This window comes from Chiroxiphia lanceolata, chromosome 1, assembly GCF_009829145.1.
Source record: "Chiroxiphia lanceolata isolate bChiLan1 chromosome 1, bChiLan1.pri, whole genome shotgun sequence".
Taxonomy (NCBI): domain Eukaryota; kingdom Metazoa; phylum Chordata; class Aves; order Passeriformes; family Pipridae; genus Chiroxiphia; species Chiroxiphia lanceolata.
Window position 1 is genome coordinate 32,710,438 of NC_045637.1, and position 27,728 is coordinate 32,738,165.

Below are 27,728 nucleotides of genomic sequence, written 5' to 3' on the forward strand. Positions count from 1 at the left end.
TCTCTAGAACTCTTTCTATTCAAAGACCTAAAAATTCAAACAATAGGTCTTTCTATTTTTACTGCCTCTGGCTCTGGGGCGCAATCCAGACCTCTAGTTTGAATTTTTCTCGTTTGGTGTCTACGCTTGTGACAAGGTGTTTGAGTAGAGTTACACAGTTCAAAACACATGCTTTCACAATACCTTTCTGAACAGTGGTCCAACTTAAATATCTGTATTAGGAAGCTGGCTTCATCATGTATTTAACAAAGACAGATATTTTTCCCTCCATTGATTTCAGTTAAATAGTCGAAGTGAGATATAACGAATATGTCCTGTGAAATAGCAACCCAAAAGCCTCTCTCCATCCACAGAAAAGCCACAGAGAGCTGGACCAGAAGAAATAGTGATGAAGCTTCTCTGGACAGTTTCTTCTCTGGTTTATTTATACAGAATTCCTTCCCTTTCACCAAACCTGTGTTATGTACCCAAAGACATTCTTATCAAGAGCTCAGCATTTACTAACTGCTGGCTTTAAACATAGCTAGTAGAGGAAACTGTGGCAGGCCCTGGTCTCCATCAAGTTTCTGAATGACTGGCAGTCTCGGCCTTCCACATGTTCACACTACTTTTTGTCAAAAAAAGCCCTCTGATTTCTGCAAAGACAGAAGTGTTTTGTGCTGAGAAAACGGAAACCTGACTCTGCAACCTACTGCATAGGGCACATATCTACAAGGGAGGAGTTTTTGTCTCCACTTCTGAGTTTTACCTATTTCAATACAAAGTGGGGGAGAAGGACTTCAATTTCTGTAAGGTGAGCACCTCAGCCAGCAGGGGAAACAACCAGCGGCCTCCTCACCTCGTCTGGCCCTAAGAATGTTCTACTTTCTGCTGTGTAGGGATCATCTGTTTAAACATCTGAAGTCAGGTAACCTTTCTGAAACAAGCCTTAAATGAGCGATTTTCCAGATGGCAGTTGTTTCTCAACAGCTAAAACTTTTTATTCAGTCCAAAATCAGTAGCATTCAGCTTCTGATCTGAATGATCAGCTAACAAGAAACATCAAATACATTAATGTATATTCTCAAGTCCCTACAGTCATGATGTAACCAATGTTATCGAATACAGCTATAATGCTATCAAAGTAAACAAGGAAAGGGGAACATATCTCCCCATGGCAGGGGAGTTGGAACAAGATGATCTCTAAGGCCCCTTCCAACTCAAACCATTCTATAATTACATGAAATTTTCATAATTTTAGCTTTATAGTTGAATTTTATAAATGCAAATAATACAGTAATATACATAATTGTCAATTATCCATTTTTAGCAAAAGAAACACGAAAGGGATACTATCTAGAATATATATAGGAGATCAATATATATTAGTATATATAGATATAGATTTATGCTATTACATATTAGTTTACGCAGTACACTTTTATACAAGTATTTATGAGTATTTTAAACTGTAGTACATACTAATGCTGATGTAACATATAACTATAGTTAGGCCTTCAGCTCTGCAAATTCCAACAGGTTCTTCCCACAACACTAATCTTATCTACAGCTTAACTATTTTGTGGTGCAACATTTTTAACTTCACATTAAATAAAGCACCATGATTGTAACTTAGAAAGAAAAACAGAAATAAAAAGGCTATTGAAGTGCCACATGAGTGAGTTAGCAGTAGAGTGAGTTAACAGTATTGTAAGAACTCTGGCTTCTGGAATTTCCTGAGTTTTGAGTGCCTGATTTTATGACTTGGTACTGCACCAAAACTAAAAATTTCTTTATAAAGAAAGGAGGGAACAAAACCCAATATATTTTGTTTGGGATTTTTCTTCATGCTTTTGACTTCCTCAGCACATCTTATAAATTGCCTAAGCACAACCTTACACCTCCTTGTCTAACATCAGCTAAAGGGAGAGATAAACTTAATAAGCAGGCCTCAGCAAATCTGTCATACACATTATTGCAGAGCACAGTGTGCTCCTGCTAGCTAGACCCACAACTTTTCACCTACTTTCCATCTACTGCTATCTCTATTCCTCACAAATTAGGGCACGACAACCTGGCCTCTAAACCTTAGTAGCTCCTTGTTCCCATAAAATTAAGACTTAAGTAAAAAATGCCTTTAAAAATGACATGTAAAAGTGGATGTATGGATTTGCAAATCTAGACAAGGAATTTATACTTGCCGTATTTACCTTCCCACTCACTCTTGCTCTTCTTGTGTGTTTAGGCATAAGCTTTTCACAGTAACAGCTCTGTGCACACTTCTGATCAAGGCTACTTCTAAGTTGGTCCAGGTGTCATAATCTCCTCAAACTCAAGCCCTATCAGTTGTCTACCTGATTCTAGCAGCTTTCTGGACTTTCAAAATACTGAGAGGAAATGCATGCAAGCCTCAAGTGCTGTTGTTTATTCCTCTGCTTAACAAGAATTGGGTCCAATGCAGACTGCTACACTGCAAGGAAAAAAAAGAAAGCTTTTTTTTTTTAGTTTATGGCCACACAAACACTGGTTGGGTTACACCATCTGGTCTCATCACGGATAATGTCAGTGTGAACACAGATTATGTGCTTCTCATGCACCCTATAGAAAGGACCTCCAGCTGCTGCAGCTCAACAATGAGTCAGGGACACACTCAGAAGGGAACTGGCGTTGTATTTGTTTTTTTATGGATTAATTAAGAGCACAAAAACTGCTTGCCCTCCTTAATTATTTTTATATTTTTATTTTTTTACTTTATTAATGGCTTCTGTTGAACCTCATGCATATACAGCTCAGACAACCAAAGAAAACATCATTGCAACTGCTGTTTCCATATAAATGCAAGGCAAGCTGCATGTAAACCATTAAGCTGGTTTAAAAGGTGTTCGGAGGCTTCTCTCCTTGAATAGCATCAGACTCCTCACAGCAGTACTGTGTGATCCTTGAATGTGCTTTGTTTTACTGACACAGAAGACATAAGCCAGTCTAGAAAGTGGTCTTAGAATCTATGTTTATTGTGCAGGTCCCACATAAAGATATGAAATATACCTGATGCATGATATGAGAGCAAAAAGGAAATGAAAACCAGAAGACTGCTTGTGTATCCAATTGAAAGAGTATACAGAGCTACCAGAGCAAACAAAATAAGCCAGCCTGAAAAGAAACTTTACAAGCACAAAAGCTATCCTGCACAAAGAGCCAAATACAGCATATGTGCTTCTAAATCTCATCCTATTTTGAGGAATTTAATCATGGATAAGCCTTTTGCTGCCACCTGTACAGAAACCAGTGTTGCACGGAGTACTTCGGGGCAGTGAAAATAAGTGGCATATGAAACATTTGAACTAACAGACATGAATCAAACCAGGAATCCCAACTTTTCTGCTGTGAAACTTTTACTCATGTTCGTTCCCGCAGATGACAAGTTTAATTGTTGTTCGGTAACATTCATTTTCAGGTGAAATATTATTTCAACTTTAGCCTCTTATTTACCCAGAGTAGAAGCTACACAAGCATAAGTGACAGGTATCAGAGAACCAACCTGTGGTAGACCAAAGCAGTTCTTTCAAGAACTCTTGAGAGACTTCTAGTCTGATGGGGGTGCTTACATCCCTCTTATGCTGAGATCACAAACTTTTTGTTTGTGAAAACTAGTGCTTTCCTGCCTCAGAGGCGTCGGAGCAGAGCCCTGGAGGACCACTGACATCTGGTGGTCACTTCACTCCTTCCAACAGCACCTGCAGCTCCCGGCAGGAAACAAGCACGAGCTGAAGTGCAGAAATCACTGAGGTTTGGGGAGAAGTAAAACGGCTTCCTCAGTAACTAGCCTGTATCACAGCGCACAAGTCTGCTAGTGTGAACTAAGCCAGCAATATAAGTGTTCTTATCTGCAATTAACACATTAAAAAAAAAAAAAAGGAAAAGGAAAAAATAAAATATAAATTAATTCTAAAGAAAGCTAAGTCATATATATTTAATTTTACTGTGACTTGATCAGATTATATTTTATAGGTGGCCTGACACAAATACATGTCAGGGAAGCATTAAGTTACAGGTCTTACTCTGTGTTTATTAATTTAGTGGAATTTGATGGTTACAAGTAAAGCAGATGAACTGCAATATGCAAACAACAAATGTTCCAGCACATTAATAGTATTGTTGGATTAAACTCTCTCTAGAGATAATAAAGCTTTTCTAAATAGACCACATTTAATTCAACAAGTTCTTGAGAACAACTGGGTTGTGAAATAAAATTATATAAAACTACCTTTTTGACAAATAAAAATGCACATTTTTTCCTAGGTAAGATGCTACTTCTTACTGAAAGGGAGTAATAAGATTCAGGTCTACTTTTTCTAGACAAACTAGTACAATATTAAATAATAAGCAGAAGTATTCAACAATTTTATCCATATTGATACATGTTTAATGGTGAGACTGCCCAGACAGAAATTGCCTCACTTCTCTCCAGCAAACTTCAGAGAGACAAGAGCCACCAGCACTGGATCTAAAATGTACTTGGGCCTGTTAGCACTGGTTGATGATAGGCAAACACCAAAAGCTATGCTTTGTTTGTTGCAGCTATATACAACTTGTAAACAAAATTCTAAAGCTTTCAGACATTCATCCAGAATACAAAAATCTTACTAAATTGTCATGAAAATTTTCAGCCCTTCCCAACTGCTTTCTTTGTCATGGTTCAAAGTCTATTTTCAGGTAAATGTAAATTTCTCATTGAAACAGGAGCTCAGTTCAAAACTAATAAAATTCACAGCATCTGCTGAGCAGTGGGAAGTAATCAAAATGTTTTTCTGCACCTTTCCTACATGCTACAAGAGTGCAGTTTTGCAAAAAAATCTGCAGTAGAAATCATCTGTCTTCAAACTGACCTATATTTTTCATTTACCACCAACATGACACCTCTCCATAAGTAAACAGATTGCTAAATTACAGCTTCACCTTCAATCTAGGCTACCTAACCAGACTGATGGTGAACTATTTCAAATTACTTTTACAAAATGCATTGTTGTGCATACATTTTCTAGCCGGCTGTGGCACGTTGGGGGCAAACATTTCATAGAGGCACGTGCAAATGTTAATGTAGACAAGAAGTGTGCAAAAATACAAAGTGCTCAGAGTGAAAAAAGAACACTCATACGGAGGCAATTATATCAAGCCACCCCAATGAAAGCAGCAAGCGTGCACCAAGAGAGTTTCATTTGATTCTGCCGGAGTTTGCAGCTAAGCCCAAAAGGCTTTTGAAAGACAAGTGTCAGGTTTTTCACTCCCACTTGTATTTCAGCCAAAGTCCAGTACCTGTTGCCCAGTGATGCCTCTGGAGAATTTCACTCGCGTGGCCCACAACTCACTGATGTTCTTACCTGTCTTAAGTCTTTTCTTGTACTGCTGCATGAACATACAGTGACAGAAGTGGCTTCACAAGATTACTTTTGAACACATCCTAAAGGTCCAACTGCAAATCAATAGATACTAATCAGTACAGAGAAACTAGCCCCTGTACACAACAGGCACAGAGCTGATGGTCCACTTAAATTCTACTCTGAGCATTTAAAGAGCTATTTTCAGTATTTTAACAATGCTGGTTTCTGCACAATAACGCATTTCACCTACAGTGAAAAGCTGTCACATTGCTGCATATCTATTAAATAAAAGCATTATAATTAGGTCAGCTACTGGGTAAAGGAGACGATAACCACTTTAACAAAGCACTGTCACAGTTATAGGTCCTTGGCTGAAAAGAAAGTCTCTTCTTTCCTTTGTTGCCCCCCCAACATACATTTTTGAAAAATATCTCAGCATTACCAACCCAATTATACAACAGCAGGAGATGATTAGTGTGTGACAATGTTCTAATTCACAGACATAATCTTTCATCTATGTTTATATTTTATTGGGGATATTTTCCTGGGGTGGAGAGACGCCTTCCACTCACCACCAGGGACAGATAGGTCTAAAAATAATTTTGCCTGGTTCTAATCGGTAACATCATGTTGGCAAACCTCTTCCGAAGACACAGGAAAGCAAAATAACCCATTCCCGCCAGGAGGCTGACCAGCAGGGTGGTGCCAAGAACCCTCGGAGCCCTTTTCTTGGCCACACGGAATGCCGTTGGCAGAACAGCTGAGATTAATATATTGTTGACGTGTCCCAAAACTTTGTAAAATGCTTTTCTCTTCACGACACGCTCATAATAGGCTTCCAAGTTGGGCCGCTTTCCATTTCCCCAGTTTCTTCTTGCTAATCCCAGAAACTTCAGGCGATGTAATGTGACGGCAAGTGATACATCTGCCAGACTGAAGAAATCACCACAGAGCCAAGGCTGATTTCCATCTTCTAAGCAGAGATAAAACATAAAGAATTAGGAGCTAATGGAATACAAGCACACATGGAAGCTTCCACGCACTAATATTTAGTTTAGTGCTATTTCAAATTCCGTCTAATAAACACCACCAACACTTCAGCTAAGATATGACTTTAATCAATGAACATTCTAGTAATCCCTGTCCATTCTTCGCACAATATTGTAGTTTTAGGCTCAGCAGCCAGGACTACATTTGTTAAGAAAAAAAGAGTGAGATTCCAGGTTCATAAATTAAAGCTCACAGTAAACAGTTATTTTCCTCAACTACATTTCTCAAATCTGGATTAAATTAAACAGGACTGGAAAGGAGGAAGGTAATTTAAATTTTAGTGAAAAGCTACCACTTGTCTGAAGAATTTATCATCCTGCCTCACTCAGCTCTACAGCATTCACTCAAGAACTAAGTCCAGCTAAATTGCTGTAGGCTTTCAAGTCAAAACCAAACAGATCAGACGACTGATCAGCACCAAGCACACCAGTTCAGTGAGAAGACAGAGCTTGTCTACCTGTCCTTCTTTTGTGACCATGGGGTTTTTACAATGAGATGTTTGAGAAGTGACAGATATTCACACTGTCCACCACTAGTCACGAGCACAGACAGAGACCCCAGGTTCCCTCTACAATTGAAGGAAAGAGTTGAATCTTCCTGGGATGGCTCAGAGCAGTGTCAGTGATCTGAACCACCACCACCACCACGTGAAAGGGCTGACCTGTATTGACTACACTGAGAGCTTTTGAAACCCAGGATATGAAAACTAATAGTTACCATAGCTGTCAGCATGAGTACTCTGTTCTAGCCTAGTTCTCAAATAGGACTATGCTGTTCCCTTCTTATTTGTATCCTTTCACAGTTCTTCCCACACAACAGGCATGCAAAAATGCTGGTGCAAACATTCAGCAGCACCTCTCTGGAAACAGAAAAATTTAGCAATCTCCTTTCCAACACATTCGCCACCAGAGGAAAGCAACAGTTTGGCACATGGCTGGTACCAATCCATTTTGACCAGTTAAACAGATCTGGAAGAAAGGCCTCTCTAGAGGACAAGGGTATCCTAGGTTGATGAAAGCATACCTGGGGATTCATCTAGTGCATTAAGTAAGTAAGAAGATAGAAAGGAAGACCAAAGAAGCTACCCTTCATGAAAGATACCTGCAGTGGCAGCAGCAGTAATTCAATGAGAGATTCAAGTAGTAGCAAGAGAAGCAGAAGCTACAAGTCTGACCAGGACCTGGAGAAGCACTGATCACAAATCTCAAAAGTGGGAATACCTCAGACAAAATTCCAAGAGGCAGGTAACAGCCCCATGTTTTACAAAATCCTGTGATCCTGGCAGTTTACATAAGGTCATCAAAATTGTAGCAGTTGAGTCCTTGGAAAGGCTACTTAGCAGAGAAAGCAAGGGGCTGTTGGTAATGGTGACAGACTTAGTTTGCTGAACAAAATCCTTTATGAGTAAAAATATTTTCTGTGACTCTTCCACTGTTGAGTCAGTAGAAAATTTAACCTAGATTTTCAATCACTGGTTCAAATCTATGGTTGTGATAGTAACCGGTAATTATTACAACAGCTCTTTACAGAACTAAATGCAAAAAGTTATTGAGCAGATGTAGTTGATATTGTCTGATGCTTCATGCAGTTCCCAGTGAAGTTAGAGGAAGGTCTCCTATTAGTACCATTGGGAGTTGAACCAGGTTCTGAATAAGCAGACTAATCCCATTCAAACAGAATTTAGGATGATGACAAGGTTGAGCGCCTGTGGGCAAAGATCCAGGGGAAGGTCATCAGGGCAGAAGTCCTGGTAGGAATATGTTACAGACCTGCTAGCCATGATGAAATGGCAGAAGAGGCATTCTGCAGGAGGCTGGCAGAAGTCTCTCAATTTCCAGCCCTTGTACACATAGGGGACTTCACCTCTGCAAGGAGGGAGGTTGTGGCAGTAAATCTGCATTATATGGGAAATCTGTTGTTTAAATGTGTCTTAAAATGGCTTTTGGTGGTCTTTGCAAACACATGTTTCTTCTTCCCAACACCCCCCACGGTAATGTTATCCATGCAGGAATGTCCTGGGAAGGTGTCCTGAGGTGTTTCCCATTGGCCTTTGTTAACCCCTTCCTGTGATTGGGTGTTCCTGTAAGCCCCTTGAGTCTTCTAATTGGTTACCCTGTGAATCCTCCTAAACCCTATAAATGTAACATCCCCAGCAATAAACTCTCTCTTGCCTCCTCTCCACACCCGGTGTGCTGTCTCTGTGCCTGCCATGGGACCACGTGCATGGGGGGAGGGGAGGGCACCTCTCCCCTCCAGCCTCAGGGACAGAAGAAACCCCTGAGAAAACCTCTGGAGTTCCCTTTCCCCATCCTTCAAGACGTCGGAATGGTTCTTCAGATGGAAATGGAACTAGAACTGGGCCGCCCCATGCCGAGGGTGGGGAAAGGGATCCAGAGGAGGTAACTACAAGGATGTTGTAAGGTTATGCACAAGAAAATTATAAGGAAAGCCAAACTAGAACTTTATTTGGATGCTGCAGTTAAAGACAACAAAAGTAGTTTCTATAAATACATTGGCAGCAAAAGGAGGGCTAAGGAGAGTCTCCGTCCTTTGCTCAATGCAGGGGAAAACAGTGTCAGGGGATGAGGAAAAGGCTGAGGTACTTAATGCCTTCTTTGCCTCAGCCTTCAATACCAAAACAAGTTGTTCCCAGAACTGGAAGTTAGTGACGGGGAGCTAAGTGAAGCCCCTATAATCCAGGAGCAAATGGTTAGTGACCTGTTATGCCAGTTAGACACCCATGAGTCTATGGGCCCAGATGGGATGTGCCCAAGAGTAAGAAGGGAACTGGCAAAAGCTTGTCAAACCACTTTCAATCTTTTACCAGCAGTTCTGGTTAACCAGAGAAGTCCCAGTTGACTGGAAATTAGTGATCCTTCATCTACAAGAAGGGTCAGAAGGAGGATCCAGGAAACTACAGACCTGTCATCCTGTCCTTGGTACTAGGGAAGGTCATGGAGCAGATCATCCTGAGTGCCATTACATGGCATTTGCAGGACAACCAAGGGAACAGATCCAGCCAGCATGGGTTTACAAAAGGCAGGTCCTTTTGTAAGGTTTGACTAACCTGATCTCCTTCTATGACAATGTGACCCACACAGTGGATGAGGAAAAGGCTGTGGTTGTAGTCTACCTAGAAGTCAGTAAAGCCTTTGACACTCCCACAGTATTCTCCTGGAGAAACTGTCTGCTCATGGCTTGGACGGGTGCACTCTTCACTGAGTGAAAACTGGCTGGATGTCCAGGCTCAGAGAATGGAGGTGAATGGAGTTATATCCAGATAGCATCTGCTCACAAGTGGTGTTCTCCAGGGCTCAGTATTGGGGCTGGTCCTGTTTAACATCTTCATCAATGACCTGGATGAGGGGATCCAGTGCACCTTGAGTCAGTCTGCAGACGACACCAAGTTAGGCAGCAGTGTTGATCTGCTGGAGGGTAGGAAGCCTCTACAGAGGGATCAGGACAAGCTGAACTGATGGGCTGAGGACAACTGCATGATATTCAACAAGTCCAAGTACTGGGTCCTGCACTTGGGTCACAACAACCTCATGCAATGCTTCAGGCTTGGGGCAGAGTGGCTTGAGAGCTGCTCAGCAGAAATGGCCTTGGGGGTCCCGGCTGACCATGAGCCAGCAGTGTGCCTAGGTGGCCAAGAAGGCCACCTGTATCTTGGCCTGTATCCAGAACAGGACTAGTGAAGCCAGTCTTGTTGCTCTTGGCACTTGTGAGGCTGCATCTTGAGTACTGTGTTCAGTTCTGGGCCTCTCACTACAAGAACGACATTGAGGTGCTAGAGCAAGTCCAGAGAAGGGCAATGAAGCTGGTGAAGGCTCTGGAGTACAGTTCTTATGAGGAGTAACTGAGGGAGCCGTGGTTGTTTAGTCTGGAGGAGACCAAAAGGAGTGAGTTGGAGGTTGGTCTCTTCTGCCACATCTCAAGTAAAAGGAGGAGAGGAAATGGCCTTAAGTTGCTCCACAGAAGGTTCAGATTAGATATTAGAAATGTTTTTTCACTGAGGGAGTAGTGAGGCATTGGAATAAGTTGCCCAGGACGGTGGTGGAGTTATTGTCTGTGGAAGTGTTCACGTGGCGTCAGGATGTGGCACTTGGGGATATGATTTAGGAGTGATTATGGCAGTGCTACATTAGCAGTTGGACTAGATGATCTTGAAGGTCTCCCTCAACCTTGATGATTCTGTGATTCTGTGAAAACTTGACTTTCATTTGAGTGGATGGCAGGTAAACAGGACTGCTTTCCAAGAGGGTGAGGGAAGGGGCTTGCCTAACAATTAGAGCAATTATCCAGGTTGCTCATTCTGCATGTACCACAAATGTCAGCAGAGTATTTACACAAGATTGTAATAAATCTATGTTAAACATTAAAGTTGTGATCATTATAGTGATACTGAGGCCTACAATTACAACATCAACATTCTCTAGTTTAAGTTTTTCTGATTTTGTTGATAAAATATTGAAAAATTGTGCAGCTAATTATACTCTGCTAAGAATGTGATCAAGCACTCTCACAAGACAGTGAGAACTCACTGACAGCAACAGTAAAGTAAGCTAGTATTTAAACAGTATTGAGCCCTTTTGTGATGTTAGATCAGTATATACTAAAAGTAACAAATCAGACATATTAAAAGCAGTTCTATAATGGTGCTGACAAGTTCACTCAGTCTCCCGAAACACAAGCATCACCAGGATTTAGCAATAATAATAGTTTACCTGGTGTTTCCTCATTTCGACGCTGCAATTCAGTCTCAACCTGATCCAAAACTTTTTCCAGTTCATCCAGAATTTTCTTTAGATATTTTATATTATCATGATCCAGCAGCTTAGACTAAACATATACACAAGTTAGTGTTTTAATCATCATATAGAATGTGTATTTTTATCAGAGAATCTTTCACTTAAGATACTACAGTGTTTATTCATAAAATGTGATTATTTTCTCCACACAGTCAGCTGGATACCCTTTGGATACTGGTGACAATTCAGATAACAGAAGAAGAACATTAGAAATACGACATATCGAGGTTTGCCTCACCCTGCAGGGTGCTCAACAGCCCAACACCAGCACTGATGTGTACTTACCTTTGAAGTCAGTAGGACCAGTCCAGTACTTCAGCACACACTTGAAGTGTGTAGCTGATCTGGGAGGCAGACTGCTTCATGCCTTGAAGGGTTAAACCACTGCATGACACTACTGGTAATGACAGGTGAAACAAATGTTTACATTGTTACAAAAAAAAAAATCTAACACTAACAAGCTCATAATAAAGTGTGGGAATACAAAGAGCTTCCTTACTTTAAGGCGCTTCTGTTTCGCAATATAGGCATCTTGAAGGTCTGGATTTTCTTCTGCAAGTTTCCTCAATTCTGATTCTGTGTTACTTATTTGGCCTGATTGGAAAACAAAACAAAACAAAACAAAAACAAACAAACAAAAAAAAACCAAACACAAAAAACACCACAAAAAACCCAAACCAAACAAAAAAAAGGAATGACAAATATTAGATATCCAAAAGTACTCACAATGCAATCCACAGGGACTGATCAATAGCCTGTGCACAAATATCACACCAAATGGGAAGTGGTACTTCAATACAGCATCAGCTCCAAGTCAGGACTTAAAAACATCATGTTTTGGAAAACTTAACTGCTGCTTAAATTGATCCCACCACACCTTTAGCTCATCAATTTGCAATGTCCTCTATAGTGGCGCAAAAACGAGGAAATCTCGTTAATACTTTTCTCTTATTCAGAAAAAAACATTTTGCTGCCAAAATATGTGCTAAATCCATAAAATTCTGCTACAAATACATTAGGTCTCTGATGCTTTTGTACCTCAGTTCCTAACACACCTGTCACGCTGTGAAAGTGCAGCCAGGCCTGCATTGAGATTTATTGAAGGTCACTCCAGGTTGCATGCATAATTTCAAAGCAAAAGCCTAAATACCACTGAATATGGTGTTTTCAGTTAGCTAGAATGTTATACCAAAGTATGTGACCCCTTTTGGCAATGTTCATTAAGGACTATGTGGATGTTCTAGAAAAACATTCATTACATGACTTAAAGAAGGAATGATGTAAAAATTTGAAGATAATTTTACTGGTTTCTACTACATGTGTATAGCCTTTTCTCTCCTTAAAATAGGACTTTGTTGGAAAATGCCATACTTACAGACCTAGATTACCAAAAGATAGTGAATAATAAGTCTTCTTCTAAAAATAAGTTTTTCTAGTAATAAACTGAGAACAAAAGAATAATTATAGAGCATGAATCACCTCTCACCGGTACTTGATAATTAAGTTTAGTTCCAATTAAGTCTTATAAATCAAACTGATAAAAATTCTTTCTAGAGAATAATGAACTCACTGTTTTATATATTCACTTCAACCTGATATGGCTGTGAGAGCCATCTTTCAGCACAGTATATGAAGCAATTGAAGGATGTAATCACACAACTGAGATCTTACATATGCAATTAATTATTTGCTTGGATTTGGTATGCATAAACATAATACAGAACTGGCTCATGCCTTATTACATCTAGCAGCCTGAAAAAGATTACCTTTTCAAAACTGAAAACTAAACCATCAAGGAAAAGTTTGAACGTGCAAAGGAATTGTTCAGGAACATTCACAAGCTATTAAAAAAAAAAGCTTCAAATCAAAAAAGTAGGCTATGCTTTAAGTACAAAAAAGTAAGAAAACATCCCAATTTAGATGAGTGATAATTTTAGCTCTACCACTATGAACGTGTGCAAATTGACAACAATTTATACCAGCTAGAAGCTAGAGGGTAAGAATATATACAGTGAGAAATGCAGAAGACAATGTCGTAAAGTGAACTATAATAAAAGTACTGACTATTAACATATGAAACTCAAAAAAATATCAACAATGCCTATGAGTAAAGCACAACTGCTCAATAAACAGTTAGCATTCACATTTGGGGGGAAAAAAACCACTAAACCAGACACACTGATGTAGGAGAATAATAAATTTCTTGGACAAATGGGAATGGCTTTAAGCTGAAGGAGGGCAAATTTAGATTAGATATTAAGAAAAAATTCTTTACTGTGAAGGGGGTGAAGCACTGGAAGAGGTTGCCCAGAGAAGTTGTGTATGTTCCATCCCTGGAAGTCTCCAAGGCCAGGCTGGATAGGCCTTGGAGCAGCCTGTTCTAGTGGATGGTGTCCCTGCCCATGGTAGCAGAGCTGTAACTAGATGATCTTTAAGGTCTCCCTTCCAACCCAGGCCATTCCATGATTCTGTGTTACTTCAGTTACGTAATTCATGCAACTATATGGAAAATTAAGTGCCTGCCTTTACTTCTGACAACACAAAAGTGTGGTTGAGTTCTAATAAGAGAACTGACTTGCCAAAAATTTTAAGGGGGAGGATAACACAATTTGTTGGAAATAGAATTTCTCAAATTAACACAGTATCACCTCTTATGATATCGTGAATTTAGTAACAGTATAGTAGTATTGCATTTCAAAGTCTGTGCAGTATTTGACTGTGTTCTACAGAGGATTCTAAAATATCATACCAAAAAATCAACACAATATAAACCACTGACACTCACAAAAAAATCAAAGATCTCAGGATATAACGTAAACAGGGAATCATCATCCAGCCATGTTGTCAGGATTTGATCCTTGTACTAGAACTACTTAGTTCGCTTGTAATACTTAGAAGGAAACATAAAAACATTATTTAGAAGTTTACCATAAAAAAATTAACTCCACAGACACCTCAAAAATGACACTTCCTCTTTCCCATTTTCAAATTATAAGAGACTACACAATCAATAAAAAGTATATGGACAAATCATCAGTGACTGCAACTAAAATTCATAAACCGTGCTCAATATCTTCTGCTTAAGGTGCAAGACAAATGTAATGCAAAAGCCTACTGATAGACAGTCAGAGCTATACCAGTACATACTACGAATTCTGCTGGTAGCATAGGCTGGAATCATGGAGTCCACTGTTAACTCCGGGTGCAGGATGCAGCCATGTGTGTAGGCATCCATAGGCAAGGAGTCTAAAAGCTCTCTATAGTGTTGCACCCTTGGATAATACATGCTCCCCTCTTCTGGCATTAATCTTGGTACTTCCTCTGCAATAAAAGTTAAAAATAAAGTTAAGAGAAGAAGAACCATGTAATTGACCAAAGTTCCCTCAGTGATGTTCAACTGCCACAGATGACACAGACACAGTTAAGAAAGCTTCACTTGCTCCCCACCGTAACTCAATAGTGTTATCGCAGCTCAGAGAAATGCATATACACATACTTCATTCTCAAATGTTTTAATAATTCCAATTCCTATGCAGTAACCCACATAAACACATATTTAAGAGGTGTTCAAATCAGAAAACCGGATTCAGCATCTGTTATGTTCTTCTAGGAATGGGCAACCATGACACACAACCCTATAGTGCTCTAACAGTAGGGCACAACTGAGGTTCCAGGAAATTGTTAAGGCTGAAACGTTACTATTGTTGTAATGCTTGCAAAAATTACAGTATAGGAATCCTACTTAAAGCATGGTTAGAAATATTCTGCACACCACTGAGTTTTACCCTGCCCTCAATCTACCTGGGCCCTGACTCCTCCTTTTTTGATTAAAGCCAGCATTAAATACAAATTATGTTCTCTCAACAATCAAGTTTTCTTCAGGCCTTAGAAATCGCAGCACTAATTCCCTGAAATACAAAATACTGCCATCTTCACACCTATAAAAAATACAGCTTCCAAAACTGAAGTTGTTGGGGTTTTTTTTGGCAATACAGACACAAAGAAATTCAAAAACCTGCAGAAGTGATCACTTCCGAGGTTTCTCTTCTACTCTTTTACCTTTTCACTCCATTTTGGCTCCAAAAATAATTTGCTTATTTTACTTTCATTTTTCCACCCAAGATTATTCTGGAATTAAGCATGTTTCTTCTTATCTTACAGAGAATCTGGACCTGCCCGACAACCATAGTCATGTAGCTTTGTTCAACACTTTATTTTTCATGGCAGTGTCATCTCAGGGTTAGCACAGCACAGTGCTGCTGCCATTCCTGCCTTTCCATCCTTCCTGAAGGGTTAAGGACGACAGTGGTAGGTTTTACTTGAAAGGGTTGAGAAACTGCTGGAAGGCCTTCAGTTCATTTTAAAGAAACGTGTTTTCAGCCCCCACTGCCAACTATTAGGACAGCCCATTTATTTGTGAGACTCTAAGCATTTCTGTCCTGAGTGAACCTCCCCGCAGCGATACAGAGCTGCCCCTGGCATTGCTGGCACGCTATTGGGGCGAGGGGAAGGATCTCACACCGAAATGCCTGCGGGATTACCATCTACAAACGTCGCTTCCAGGTAATCAATAATCTGCGTTGCCTCACAAATGATGTTTTCCCCATGGATCAGGACAGGTACTTCTCCGGAGGAACTCAAGCGCATGAACCACGGCTCGTTGTGCTCGCTCAGCGGCAGGTTTACATCGTGCTCCTCGCACTTCAGCGCCTTCTCGGCTATTGCCAGCCGCACCTGCAAGGGCACCACGGCTCACCCCGGGGGCAGCACTCCCCGCACGGCCGAACCCGGCCCGCCTCGGCCGCAGCCACGGGCGCTTCCTCCCTCCGTCCCCCCTACCCGGCTCCCCCGCAGGCGGGCAGGGGCTCTCGGCACGGCGGGAGGGGCGATCCGGGTACCGCAGGCCGCCGCCCCGCGCCTCCGCCGCCCCCCTCACCTTCTGCGAGGAGAAGGACTGCGTCCAGTGGTACAGCACCAGCGGCGCCATGATAGGGTCAGCTCGGCTGGGCTCGGCTCGGCTAGGCTCGGCTAGGCTCGGCTCGGCTGGGCCCGGCTCGGCCCGTGGCGCCGGGCGGGGTGGAGGCTGCGCGGGCAGGAGCGGCGGCCGGGCCCGCCCCGCGCCGATCCGCTCCTGGAAATCAACAGAAGGGAATGCCCGGGGAATGCGGAGGACAACCCCTCTTCCCCCGCCGCACTGCTCGGAGAACGACCCTTCCTAAGGGGAAACCGCCCGCAAAGCCGTCTACAGCATCCCCTAGGGAAGCGCAGGAAGATGGATGCGCAAGTGGAAAAGGTCACATGGCAGGATTTTCCCTTTTGTATTTATTTGTTTATTTTCTTGAACGAGTGCTTCCACTATGAATTTCAGGGACATTGGCATCATGTGCTTGGGGAAGAAAAAAAAATACTACCGGAAGACATACTGAATTGGACCCTGTGGGCATAGATCCTCTACTGTGAAATAAGTCACAGCAAGAAGGAACACTGAACTAAACACTAAAGATTGAGAATAACGTCTTTTGCTTCCTGACGTGTTCTTTCAATCTCAAGAGAGAAGGTTTCTTAATTACTATTTTTTCTAGACAAAATTATAAAATTGAACAGTTTTGCAAGGCTTTTTTCATTTCCCCTGTGTGAAGGTCCTTTCTGAAAAGCATTTGATAACAATAGCTTCTATCATCAGAAAATGCTTCCTTTGTATCTTACACTGGAGATAGTTTAGAAGATGCAGTTGCTGATAGTATATCCATTAGACATTATCAGCATCATCAGGGAGATTTTAGCAAACTAAAAAGCATGGTGGGATTACAAACTCCAGAATATTGTTCTCTTTATTCTCACTGCTGAATCCCCAGTAAAGGCAACTACTTCAGGCAAGCCTGATAACTCACTCCCACGTGCAATTTCTATGTAACCGATGAAGCCCACCAGTAGTATCCCGAAGACCTGAACCTAGTATGTTAAGAGAGACATCCCAATAACAAGTACATTTAAGTTTAAGGGAAATTTTTACTAACGTTAAGCAAGGGAATGGATTTAAGTCACTGAAAGAGACAAGGTAATGGACAAATCTTATAAATAAAAAAGAGAAGAAACAAAAAGCCAGCTTCCAGCCTTGCACTGTTCATGTAAGTAGACCCAAGGGCGGCTCGATGCCTTCCCAGAGACTTCTCGGTGCTAGTCACAAACCAAAATAATCTCTTCAGAAGGTCAGGCATGACAAGAGGCTTCTCACAAATCCCAGCTGACAGCAGTCAATGTGTTACTGATGGTAAATCCTACATTTTTGGGCATTTAATTTAATTGGAATTCTTCAGAAAGTTGGAGAATGTGCTTAGAACAGATAATAAGAATGGAGTTAATGGAATGAGATAAATACATTATAGCTGGATTTACTTCCCTTTAAGATACATGTCTAAGGTAAGAGTGCTGGAATATGCTCACATACACCAGGGCTTTAACCTGTGACTCACTGACACATGGATATTTTAATGGGTCCCTGCCTAGGTTGCTATACAGCAGTGCCTCACAGCTAGATCTTACAATAACTCAAGGCAAGAAGATTTACTTATTTATTTATATGCACTAGACACTCTTTCAGGTTTCCGTTTTGCTATTTTTTCCTTAATTTTGCCTTTAAATCAAAATGTCATTTTATCAGTCACCACATAGACCACTACTCCAATTCTCTTGTTCAGCTAATTAATTTAATATCACACATAGGCTTCTGAATTATGTTTTGTTACCTGGTTTAGCTGCCTAGAAAGGCAATGAAAGATATCTATATTATAGTACAATAAAGAAAAAAGGACCAATGCAAACAATATTTCCTACTTCAGACCTGTTCAGTAACAGAGCAGCTGCAATCATATTCAGATGTTTCTTCTTCCTGCAATCTAGTCATCTGTATTGCAATGAAATACAGAAAGGACACTGACCAATTGGAGCAGGTTCTGAAGAGGGCCACCAAGACGATAAGGGTAATGGGGTACCTTTCCTATGAGGAAAGGCTAAGAGAATTGGGATTGTTCAGCCTGGAAAAGAGAAAGCTTAGGGGTGACCTAATTGCAGCCTTCAGTATCTGAAGGGAACCTACAAGAAAGAAGGAGAGGGACTTTTCACAAGAGCGTGTAAGACATTTTACAAGAGCCTGTAAGACTTTTTACAAGAGCAAGACAAGGGGGACTGGATTCAAACTGAGAGTAGGTTTAGATTAGATATTAGGAAAAAAATCCTTACTTTGAGGGTAGTCAGGCACTGGAACAGGCTGCCCAGAGAAGCTGTGGATGCCCCATCCCTGCCGGTGTTCAAGGACAGGCTGGATGGAGCTCTGAGCAACCTGGTCTAGTAGTGGTGTCCCTGCTCACGTTAGTGGGGCTGGTACAAGATGATCTTTAAGGTCACTTCCAACCCAGGCCATTCTATGATTCAGTGATAAATACCACACGTATGTCCATGTTCAGGCAAGCCTGATAACTCAGGCAAGCCTGATAAGTCCTGGTTTGCTGTCAACAGCTCAGCTGAAGGAGGGAGCGCCTGCCGCAGGGCTCCCCCCAGCCCGGCAGGCAGCTGTTCTCAAGCCTGACCACACGAGGCCTCCCTTTTCCAAATATACGATGCAAAGAACCTTCTCATTCCAGAGATTTTGAAGAAGAAAAGGGGCTGATTCCTTTTCGTTCAGGACGAGCACCCAGCCATCCCCCTATGTTTGTTCCCAAGCCCTTCAACCTCCTCATACCTGAAGAAAAGCAAGCAAAAGGGCCAAACTATGAAAAAGCTCACTGCACCCTGGGCAACCTTGTTCCACATGCATTTACACAAAGCTTTACACGACTGAAATTAAAGTCTCCATAAAGGCACCTTTAATGTGTATGTGTCATAAATACAAAAGCAACACAGCTGCAAATCTGACTGGCATCTTGCATCTGCAAGCAGCCCCCTAGCCCTGCCTGATAAAACATTTTTCCAGTCACACTGATGTTCTTGCCCTATTTCTCTCCATGGCCTCTCTGGGGTCTGTACACGATTACAAAAATATATATATACACAACCTCCTACAAGTGTCTTTTTAATTCACAAATTTTGACATCATGGAAAAAAAATAACATTTACAGCTAATACTAATAATTAAATAGTACAAAAATCAACTTGATAAACAGTTGTATAAATTGGGTCAAACATCTGGAAATCAGTATTCTGGTAATCAGTTTCCTTCTTTACTTCACCTTGCACTCCATGATATTGACAAGAAACATCTAGGCCAGATGTGTCATTAAAGTGATTGATGCAAGTCAAAAATTACTATTTATTTCTAAACAGATTTCGTTGTGCATATTGAAACCCAAGTTTGATTAGATTACAGGGGCAAAAAAATCTTTTTGCTTTTTTCTATGCAGCCAGAGCCATTATAGCTAAAAATTAACTGGATTCTGATTATGCATCATTAACAGATGCATTGGTTCAGTTTCAAGTGCAGAACTGACCTAATTGACAGTGATGCAGGAGTTAATACCGGTTAGGAAAGTAAGACAGGTTCTGTTCTGGACCTTCTGTCATCAATAGTTATTGACTAAATTCCAGTGGCAGATGCTGCATTACTGTTGATGACATGAGTCAAAAGAACTTAGCATTGAATTCAGATACACAGCTGAGACTTAATATTGACACAAGAACTGTCTTTAATGTGACTGATGAATTAGATATGCAACTACTTAGAAACAGTGAGAGCAAAGATACATCTTGATAGTCCCAGCTGAGACTGTCTGTGCCCTAATTTAACTGCATATAAAACCATGGAGGGATGGCAATTCTAGATAACTGACGCATATTCTCGAGAAATATAATTAATGAGCTACCATTTTACATCCAACAAAATCAATTTATAATAGAATTTCTTTAGTCATTTTCAAAGTTACTTAACGTATCATACTAGGTTTTATTCTGGGATTTCACCCCAAAATTCTTTCATGTTTTCTCTAAATACTATAGTCCAACCTGTTCCATGCAGGAGTTTCATACCTAAACACTGCTTAATAATTAATTTTTCTATATAAAATTCTTAGAAGTCTTATAGTAAGTCTATTTCCAAATAGTTATTAGTGATTACAATATAACAAAAATATTCATCGTTCTAATGCTATATAAACTTCCATAGTTTTGATGACTGGAATGAATTTTCCTGAAATATAAGGCTTTTAAATCAAACACAGAAAGATACTTAATGTATTTACATAAGGTGAAAAATGTGCAATGTCCTAGCTGTCAATCTTAAAATCTATATATTAACATTAAAGCTTTATCCAATCTATCACTCCTCAAGCTTTTATAGAAACAACGTCTTCATTATAAAATCTAACATATCAGCCTAATTCAAAAGAACTAAATCATGTTTTTATAAACTTATCCATGTCTGCTGTCTCTGTGCACAGGTGCAATATACTGGCTCACGAACTCAGACCATTGCTGAGCTTTTAGGAACAATTTTGTATCATCCATCATCTGTATCATCACTTCACATGCTTCATCTTCCCACGCATTAACTTAGATGAGTAACCCACATGAGTGAAAATTCTATTAAAAGGTTCTCCTGTGCTCTGTACCTCTGTGCATAGCATCCAGGTGTTGATTTTTTTATACTGGTTTTAATCTAACAGTGATGACATTTTGTTTGCACAGGACTGTCTGGCACACTGGGTTTTGGCTGCCCATTAGAATTCACATATTACCACAACACAAAAAATGAATGTTAAAAATAGTACCTTCCATTGCCTGTGGCCAAAACCAGAGTGTACAACTTTGAGCTAGTGAAAAAGATCAGACAGACGCTGAAACAAAGTCCACCGAAGTTAGAGGGGTGATTTGTAGTGACTTCAGTGGGTCCTCTCTCAGTTCTTAAGCAGGTTCAAATTCTACATCGCACTGCAAAATATAAATATCCAGTAACTGGGATGACAACCAAACACAGAAAGACTTAAGGAAATTTAAGGGGTTAAGTACAATTTTGTAAATGTCCTCTGAAGTCTCATGCAGTATTTTCTCTGACTGGAAAAAAATTTTAAAAGATCCTTCCTGAAAAATTATAGAAATCAGATTCTTTCCATCCCTAAAACAAACCCAAAGTTTAATAATTTTCAAAAATTTCTAAAAATCTTTGAAAACATTGTGAAAACTTTAAGTTAATTTGCAAGTAAGTTTAAACTAAACGTTTAATCTTTTTCCAGCCAACTTTAAAGCATAATCATGCACTTCCAAACATTTTCATTGACAAGTAGAAAAAATAGCTGCCACTAAGGAAGCATTAATCATTAAGACAACACAGAAATATAGTCCTCATTTAAATAAGGAAATTGTTATTTTTTCAGCCTTAATTCTTGATATTTGCTCATTACCTTTCTGCAAGCTGGACTAAATAACCAAACACGAACAGGCAAAATATTTCAATTAGCTTCCCTGAAATCTCACTTCATGAGATAGTCAGAAAAATAAAAGTGCTTTGAAAAGCTTAGGTCACCCCCTGTCCCAGAGCACCTTGTGCCAGCACAGCAGCAGGGATGAAGGTTGTTCTATCCTGGCCTATCTGCAGGCTCCACACCACCCCAGAAAAATCATGAGGACTGTCTTGGTAACCCAGCTCACGTATTCTGAGGGAGGGATAGGGGCCTTAAGTGTGGGTAGAACATTTTCTCTTGCTAACATCTTTTCCCCCAGTCTAAATCACGTAATTTATGCGTGAGTATTGCATTGTCTTTTCAAAGAATAGTACAGCAGAAACAAAAAGGAATTTATAGGGGTCCATTATGATATATCAATTTATTGTATTTGCTGAATTTTGAAAAACTGAAGAAATTTTCAATAAGTTCCACTTCTCGCAACATCTGTATAAGCCAACTGGAATTTTCATTCCTCATATTTCCCAGTGGAGGGCCCTCCATATGCATGACTTCCTGTACCAGCTCTCATTTCTACGCTTGACAAAGGGAGACTCAGCGTTCCTGTTACACAACTTCCATCCTCTCCAGACAGACATCAGGATACTATTTTATTAGGTCTTCAGACAGATTTAAACAACTTCTCCTGCTTTTCTTCAAATTAACAAAATTGCTACTCTGTGTTTGATTGATAATTGTTCTTTGAGTTTTCCAGCCTCTTGGCATGTGTTGATGAAAAAGCCCAAAAGAATTGGACTGTTAGTTGACAACAATTCATAACTCCCTAATTTGAGTTCTGACTGAAAGAGACTCCACTTTAAATTACTATTTTACTCTCTACTCTTCTTTCTCAATTATGGTATAGGTGTTTAAGAGTAAATCACTATTTATGGTTTAGGTGTCCTGAATACCAAGAATGGTCAAACTCCCTTGTTTTAGAGAAAAAAGTATGTTGTGGCACCCAGTTATTTCAAATGAAGTTAACTCCAACACAAGTAATGATAATTCAAGAAACTGAGATTCTTTGACTTGATTGTTAAACTATCTATGCTACTTAAAACCTTAAATTTTCAATGCTTGAAATAACAGCAGAATGTAAAACAGCTGCACAAATTCATTATCAAATATCATGCAAACACAACATTCACCTAACTCCCCCTGTAAGCAAGACCTTCATTTGTGAAAGTATAAATAGGACAAGATACAGTTTTGGGCAGCAATAGATCTGGGCACCGAATTGCTGTCTATGTTCTTTTGGCACTGACTGAAACATGCTGGCATGATTTTTTCTCAACTGCATAACGTCACTCACAAATAGAGAACAAATTCCAGAGCTACTGCTCTGAAAGCATACTTCTCTCTTCACATTTAAAGAAATGTCAATGAGATTTTCTAAAGAAAAAGAGGCAGTATATTAGTACCAGCTGAAGGCAGTAATACTTGCTATTTGACATTTACTGAGTTATCTGAGAAAAAAAAAAAAGCACTATACAGAGAAAGGGATGAATTTAAATCCCGTGTGTGTAACTGATACAAATGAAAGTATGAAGTTGTCTCCATGCCCTGTGCAAGTGCAAGGGAGAAGTGAGGGCAGCAGGCGATGGTATGTGTCTGAAATAACAAACCCTTTCCACTAACACCCTGGCTAATGCACCGGTGTGGAGGCAAAGCCAGAGGAGAGAAGCTGCAGAAGCTGAACTGAGCTTTTCAAATTTTACAGAGACGCGCAAACTGGAGTGGGGGTGGAGGAGGACGCAATGCCTTGGCTTAATTCCTGTACCATCCTGTCAAGTCCAGTGGTCAGAACACAAAAGCAGTATTTGACTGGTGTGTTACAGTCCTCAGAGCAAAATAAAAGCATTGTAAAAGCTTAGAAGCTATATTAATACAAGTTAATATGAACAGAGCTTAGGGACAAGGAAGTGAGAACATTCTCTTGGCCCAGAGGGGATAATCTATCTTTTCGAGATGAAGAAATTAGCAGGTTTTTTTCTTGGCCTTGAATACTTAAATTTTTCCCTCTTACACGTTAGATAGGCCACTGCCACAGACCTTCAAGGCTATCTTACTTTATTTCAATATACTGCACAGAGTGAGAAATAACTGGAACTGGAAAAAACTTTTTAAATCTCAGTCTCTCTCTGAGAGAGAGAGAGACTCTCTCTTCACTTTACAATACAGTTGTATCTTGGTGCAGTGTTTTAATACTGTGATTAAATTTGTATTCCCCCTAAACTGCATTTTGTTTGAACTCCCTGGCTTGTGACCCCGTTTCCCCTGGTTTTCTTGATGTCAGCTTCTTCACTGCCGGCAGAAGATCCCTCCGAACCACAGCTGCATTTGTAAATGTTTCATCAAAGGCTCTGAACGTCTGGTAACCAGCAGACCTGGTGGGTGCTACGAATGTGATCTGGGTCTATCTCGGGGAAGAACAGCATGACCATATTTACTGCTGATGCTATTCTGGGGGCTGTATGACGTGCTTCTCCCCTCTGGCTGAGTAACACTTGCCCATTTGTCTTTCAACACTCACTCCAAGCATGACAGGATAAAATAAAACAAAATTTACTGGTAGCAAGCTTACTTGCATATTGAAGACTTCCATTTTAACAACCTGATCACGCAAACACAGTCTTATTTCAATAACCACGTTAAACAATTTGTACTCTAGGTAGATCAGAGTCCTAGGTTACATTAAAAAAAAAAATAAGATAAATAAAAACTACCTCATAAAATAATTCAAATTAGCATGGGGGCACAAGTTTATTTGTCCCCATAAATGAAATCTTAACTAAGGATGGTGGTAACACAGTAGTTACAGATCTGCACAACAGCTCCAAATGTGGACATCATCTGTGTCTCCCAAAAACTGTGAAAATAGGTGGGAAAATACTGCACTTCTTGAAGCAATCATGCACATAGGATCACCTCTTCCAAAATCAGGCAAGTAGTTTACAAACTGAAACTCAGTAGCCAGCAGAATGAGCCAGGCACTTCCAGTGATTGATTAAACCCAACCTAGCGCAAGATCTGTGCAAGACTTTGTAAGAGAAAGGAGAAAAAAAAAAAGAAAAAAATGAAAAACCCAACAAAATTTCAGATTAAAATCACATGCACATTTTCACATTTCAAGTGTTATCATTTTGCCAATATTAATATAATTTTTTTTAAATCTATGTATATGCCACTGATACCAAATGGCACAGAAAAGATCACTTTTTTCTTCTATTAAGCCTATACACATAAATCTTCAGCACTGAAACTGGATACTGAAATTTTGAGTAGGAAAATCCTGATGTAATAAATTTGAAAAAATGGCTACCATTTTTAAAATATTTCATTTGGCTCAATCTTTCAAATATGCAACCAGCTGTTAAAGATTAAATCTGATTAAAAGTTTTATTAGACAAAAAAACTGCAGTCTCAAACACACAAAACCAAAACCATATCCCTTTATATATGAAAACAAAACTGCAACCCTCAGCTTCTAACTTCAGCATGTTGTATCACAGAACCACAGTCCTCCAGCTCTATTAAATTCTTGTTTTCATGGCAGAACCTCATAGAAGCAAAAATAGCAGACAGATAACTGTGTGTGAATTAATAAAATTTTTGCAGTGTTATCATATGAAACAAAGGAATTTCAAAATTAATTTTAGTTCTCAAATCAGCTGAAAAAAAGTTTGTACCTAACATAGTCAAATATCATGCAGATTAATGCCACTGACAAATTTTAAAATTAATAACCTAAAACACAAACCAAGGCAATCTCCACAATGGACTTCACAGCACTGCTGATTTTAGGCATACCTACAAGTGAAAGATTTAGTGATAAATACATGCCTAACTAAATACAAATGATTATTCTGTAAGTCAATTATATTTTTTAGGCATTCAGGCATAATAGAACGTCATATAATAGTTTTCCAAATACACCGTATTATCAGGAAGTGTAGTGAGTTAACACACACTTTGTGATTACAGCAGACACTGTCATAAAGAGGTATTTTTATATTTGGTATGAATCTTAAATGCCACTGTTACATGCTGAATATACAGTATAGCTGGGTTACAAAAACTTAAATAATGGATACTTTTTTATACAGGACCTTTTGTACAAGATCATAAGCTTCTACATAAAGGGAATTTATTTACTATGAGAAGTGCAGTTACTAAAGGATGATACTTTGAAAAAGTGCACTAGGAAACCTGGGTTAGACTCCATATCTAAAATGACATGTTTTCTACTAAAAAAAGACAAGATTACTTTTAAACCAAAACTAAGGCTCAAAACTCTCCCAGTCACATGGTTTCTCTTTAGAAAAAAATAATGCAAATACTAATTTGTCCAATGTCTTTCTTGTACTTGCCAGAAGCAGAGATATATATAATTTATTCACATGCAGAGCTGCAAACATGATTTCACATGACTTCACCAAAATAAGAGCATAAAAACTGTACTGCACCTGCAGAATACAGAGAGAATCACCCAAAATTCTGCACTGGTGGTTGTGCCTTCCAAAGAGCAGAATCTAATCTTTAAGCTGAAATAGAAAACTATTTTGCAGCAACATGATATTACATTAAGTGCATTTGCTAAGAAAGTCAGTTTTCAAGATGCAAAAGGGGCTGATACTGTAATCCACATGGTGAACGGGTTTCTTCATCATATAAAAATATCATGACATTATGTTATGAGCACTTAAAAAGCCAACAGAACAGAAGCAAGTCAAGAATAAATGAAATCTCATACCAGCTGGGAGGTTTAAATCATTTGTTAGGCTGATTATGATGCACTAACCCTTGCTATATTTTTTCATGTAAAATTAAAATACGTTCAGGTGTTTGACTTGTGTGTTAACTGTGGTGAGAACAATTTTCTTCCCTGGGAAAAATATTCCTGGATAAGCATAAGAAACTTATGAATAGAAGAAACTTATCAATAGTGTGCACTTATTAACTCAGGCATAACAAGCATCTGTTTGTCTTTTACTGTTTTATCAAAAATCAGTTAGAGTAAGCCGCATTATCCTCACCAAAGTTTAAGCAGATTGAGGGAGTGGCTTTCTATTAATGGTCTTTGCAGTGTAGCCTGCTTAGCCCCATGGTAGTGTCCTCTAAAGCTCAATTCCTCTATTGCAGACTTTGTTAATAGAAACCTATCTCAGAAGTGACTACACTGTGCATGAAAGTATCCATATTACATTCATCATCAAAGAGCAAAACCCTCAGCGTTTGCATCTCTGGTAGCATTTGCCTTTTCTACAGCATCATCTGAAAGAAAACCCCAAAACATTGTCATAATTAGAATGATAATGATTTTCAATTAATTTCACAAATGGATTCACTCAGAAGAACAGTTAACCAATTTTGTGAGGTATAAGGAGCACCAACACTAATTCATTCGTGAAAGGCAACAGCTGCTTGTTCTGCTTCAGCACGGCTAAACAGGAGTGTGACAGCCATAGCCAGCAACACGTATTTTAAAATTATAAATATTATATCTATTTGCTATTTAAACATTAATTGATCATCTTTAAAAAAAAAAAAAGCAGTTCCATTTTTATAAGAAAAAAAAGAAGTCACAAGACAGACCTCATGTTAAGACAAAATTAGGTATGGATACAGACAGATATATGGCCTCATCCCTGTGTCTGATAAAATCTGCCAGATGAAATCAAGACAGATTATAAGGAACTGCAAGGTCCAGTTTGCAGCTGGAGAGGTGTGATCCCTATAGAAGTTAGCACACATCTTGAGATGCACTCACCATTGCAAAGGTATCCCGGTGTGACCACAGACCCCTGGTCTTCTTCACTGGAGTCAGGAGAGGGAAACAGCAGAGCTGGGACTGTCTGCCAGAGAAGGAATTCTTTCTGTGAAGGTCTGCAATCACTGGTGATGAAAATGCTAACTAATGAAGGAGGATTTTCAATGAATAGGTGGCCTAAAGCATGGCAAAAGGCCTAGATTTCTGGGAAGATATAAGTGCCTCTCAATAGAGGTATTCAGAAAAATAGCACCACGGTGAGTAGAAAGGCTGCTGAACTTCTTTTTCCTATGCTATTAAAGCAGCATGGATG

The 27,728-nt window shown here is 39.6% G+C and overlaps 1 protein-coding gene across 3 annotated transcripts in view; it reads right to left on the reverse strand.

The window, feature by feature from the left end:
• Positions 1-4,453: 4,453 nt before the first annotated feature.
• Positions 4,454-27,728, reverse strand: part of GDAP1 (ganglioside induced differentiation associated protein 1) — a 31,239-nt gene continuing 7,964 nt past the window's right edge. Inside the window, exons 1-6 of one of the 3 annotated variants that reach the window (XM_032697106.1) lie at positions 16,155-16,464; positions 15,760-15,952; positions 14,366-14,539; positions 11,718-11,812; positions 11,135-11,249; positions 4,454-6,330 (exon numbers count right to left, since the gene is read on the reverse strand). In XM_032697106.1, the coding sequence (XP_032552997.1) occupies positions 5,948-6,330; positions 11,135-11,249; positions 11,718-11,812; positions 14,366-14,539; positions 15,760-15,952; positions 16,155-16,205 (1,011 nt within the window). In that variant the 5' untranslated portion in view covers positions 16,206-16,464 and the 3' untranslated portion in view covers positions 4,454-5,947. The other 2 variants (XM_032697179.1, XM_032697268.1) reach the window with 2 other exon arrangements.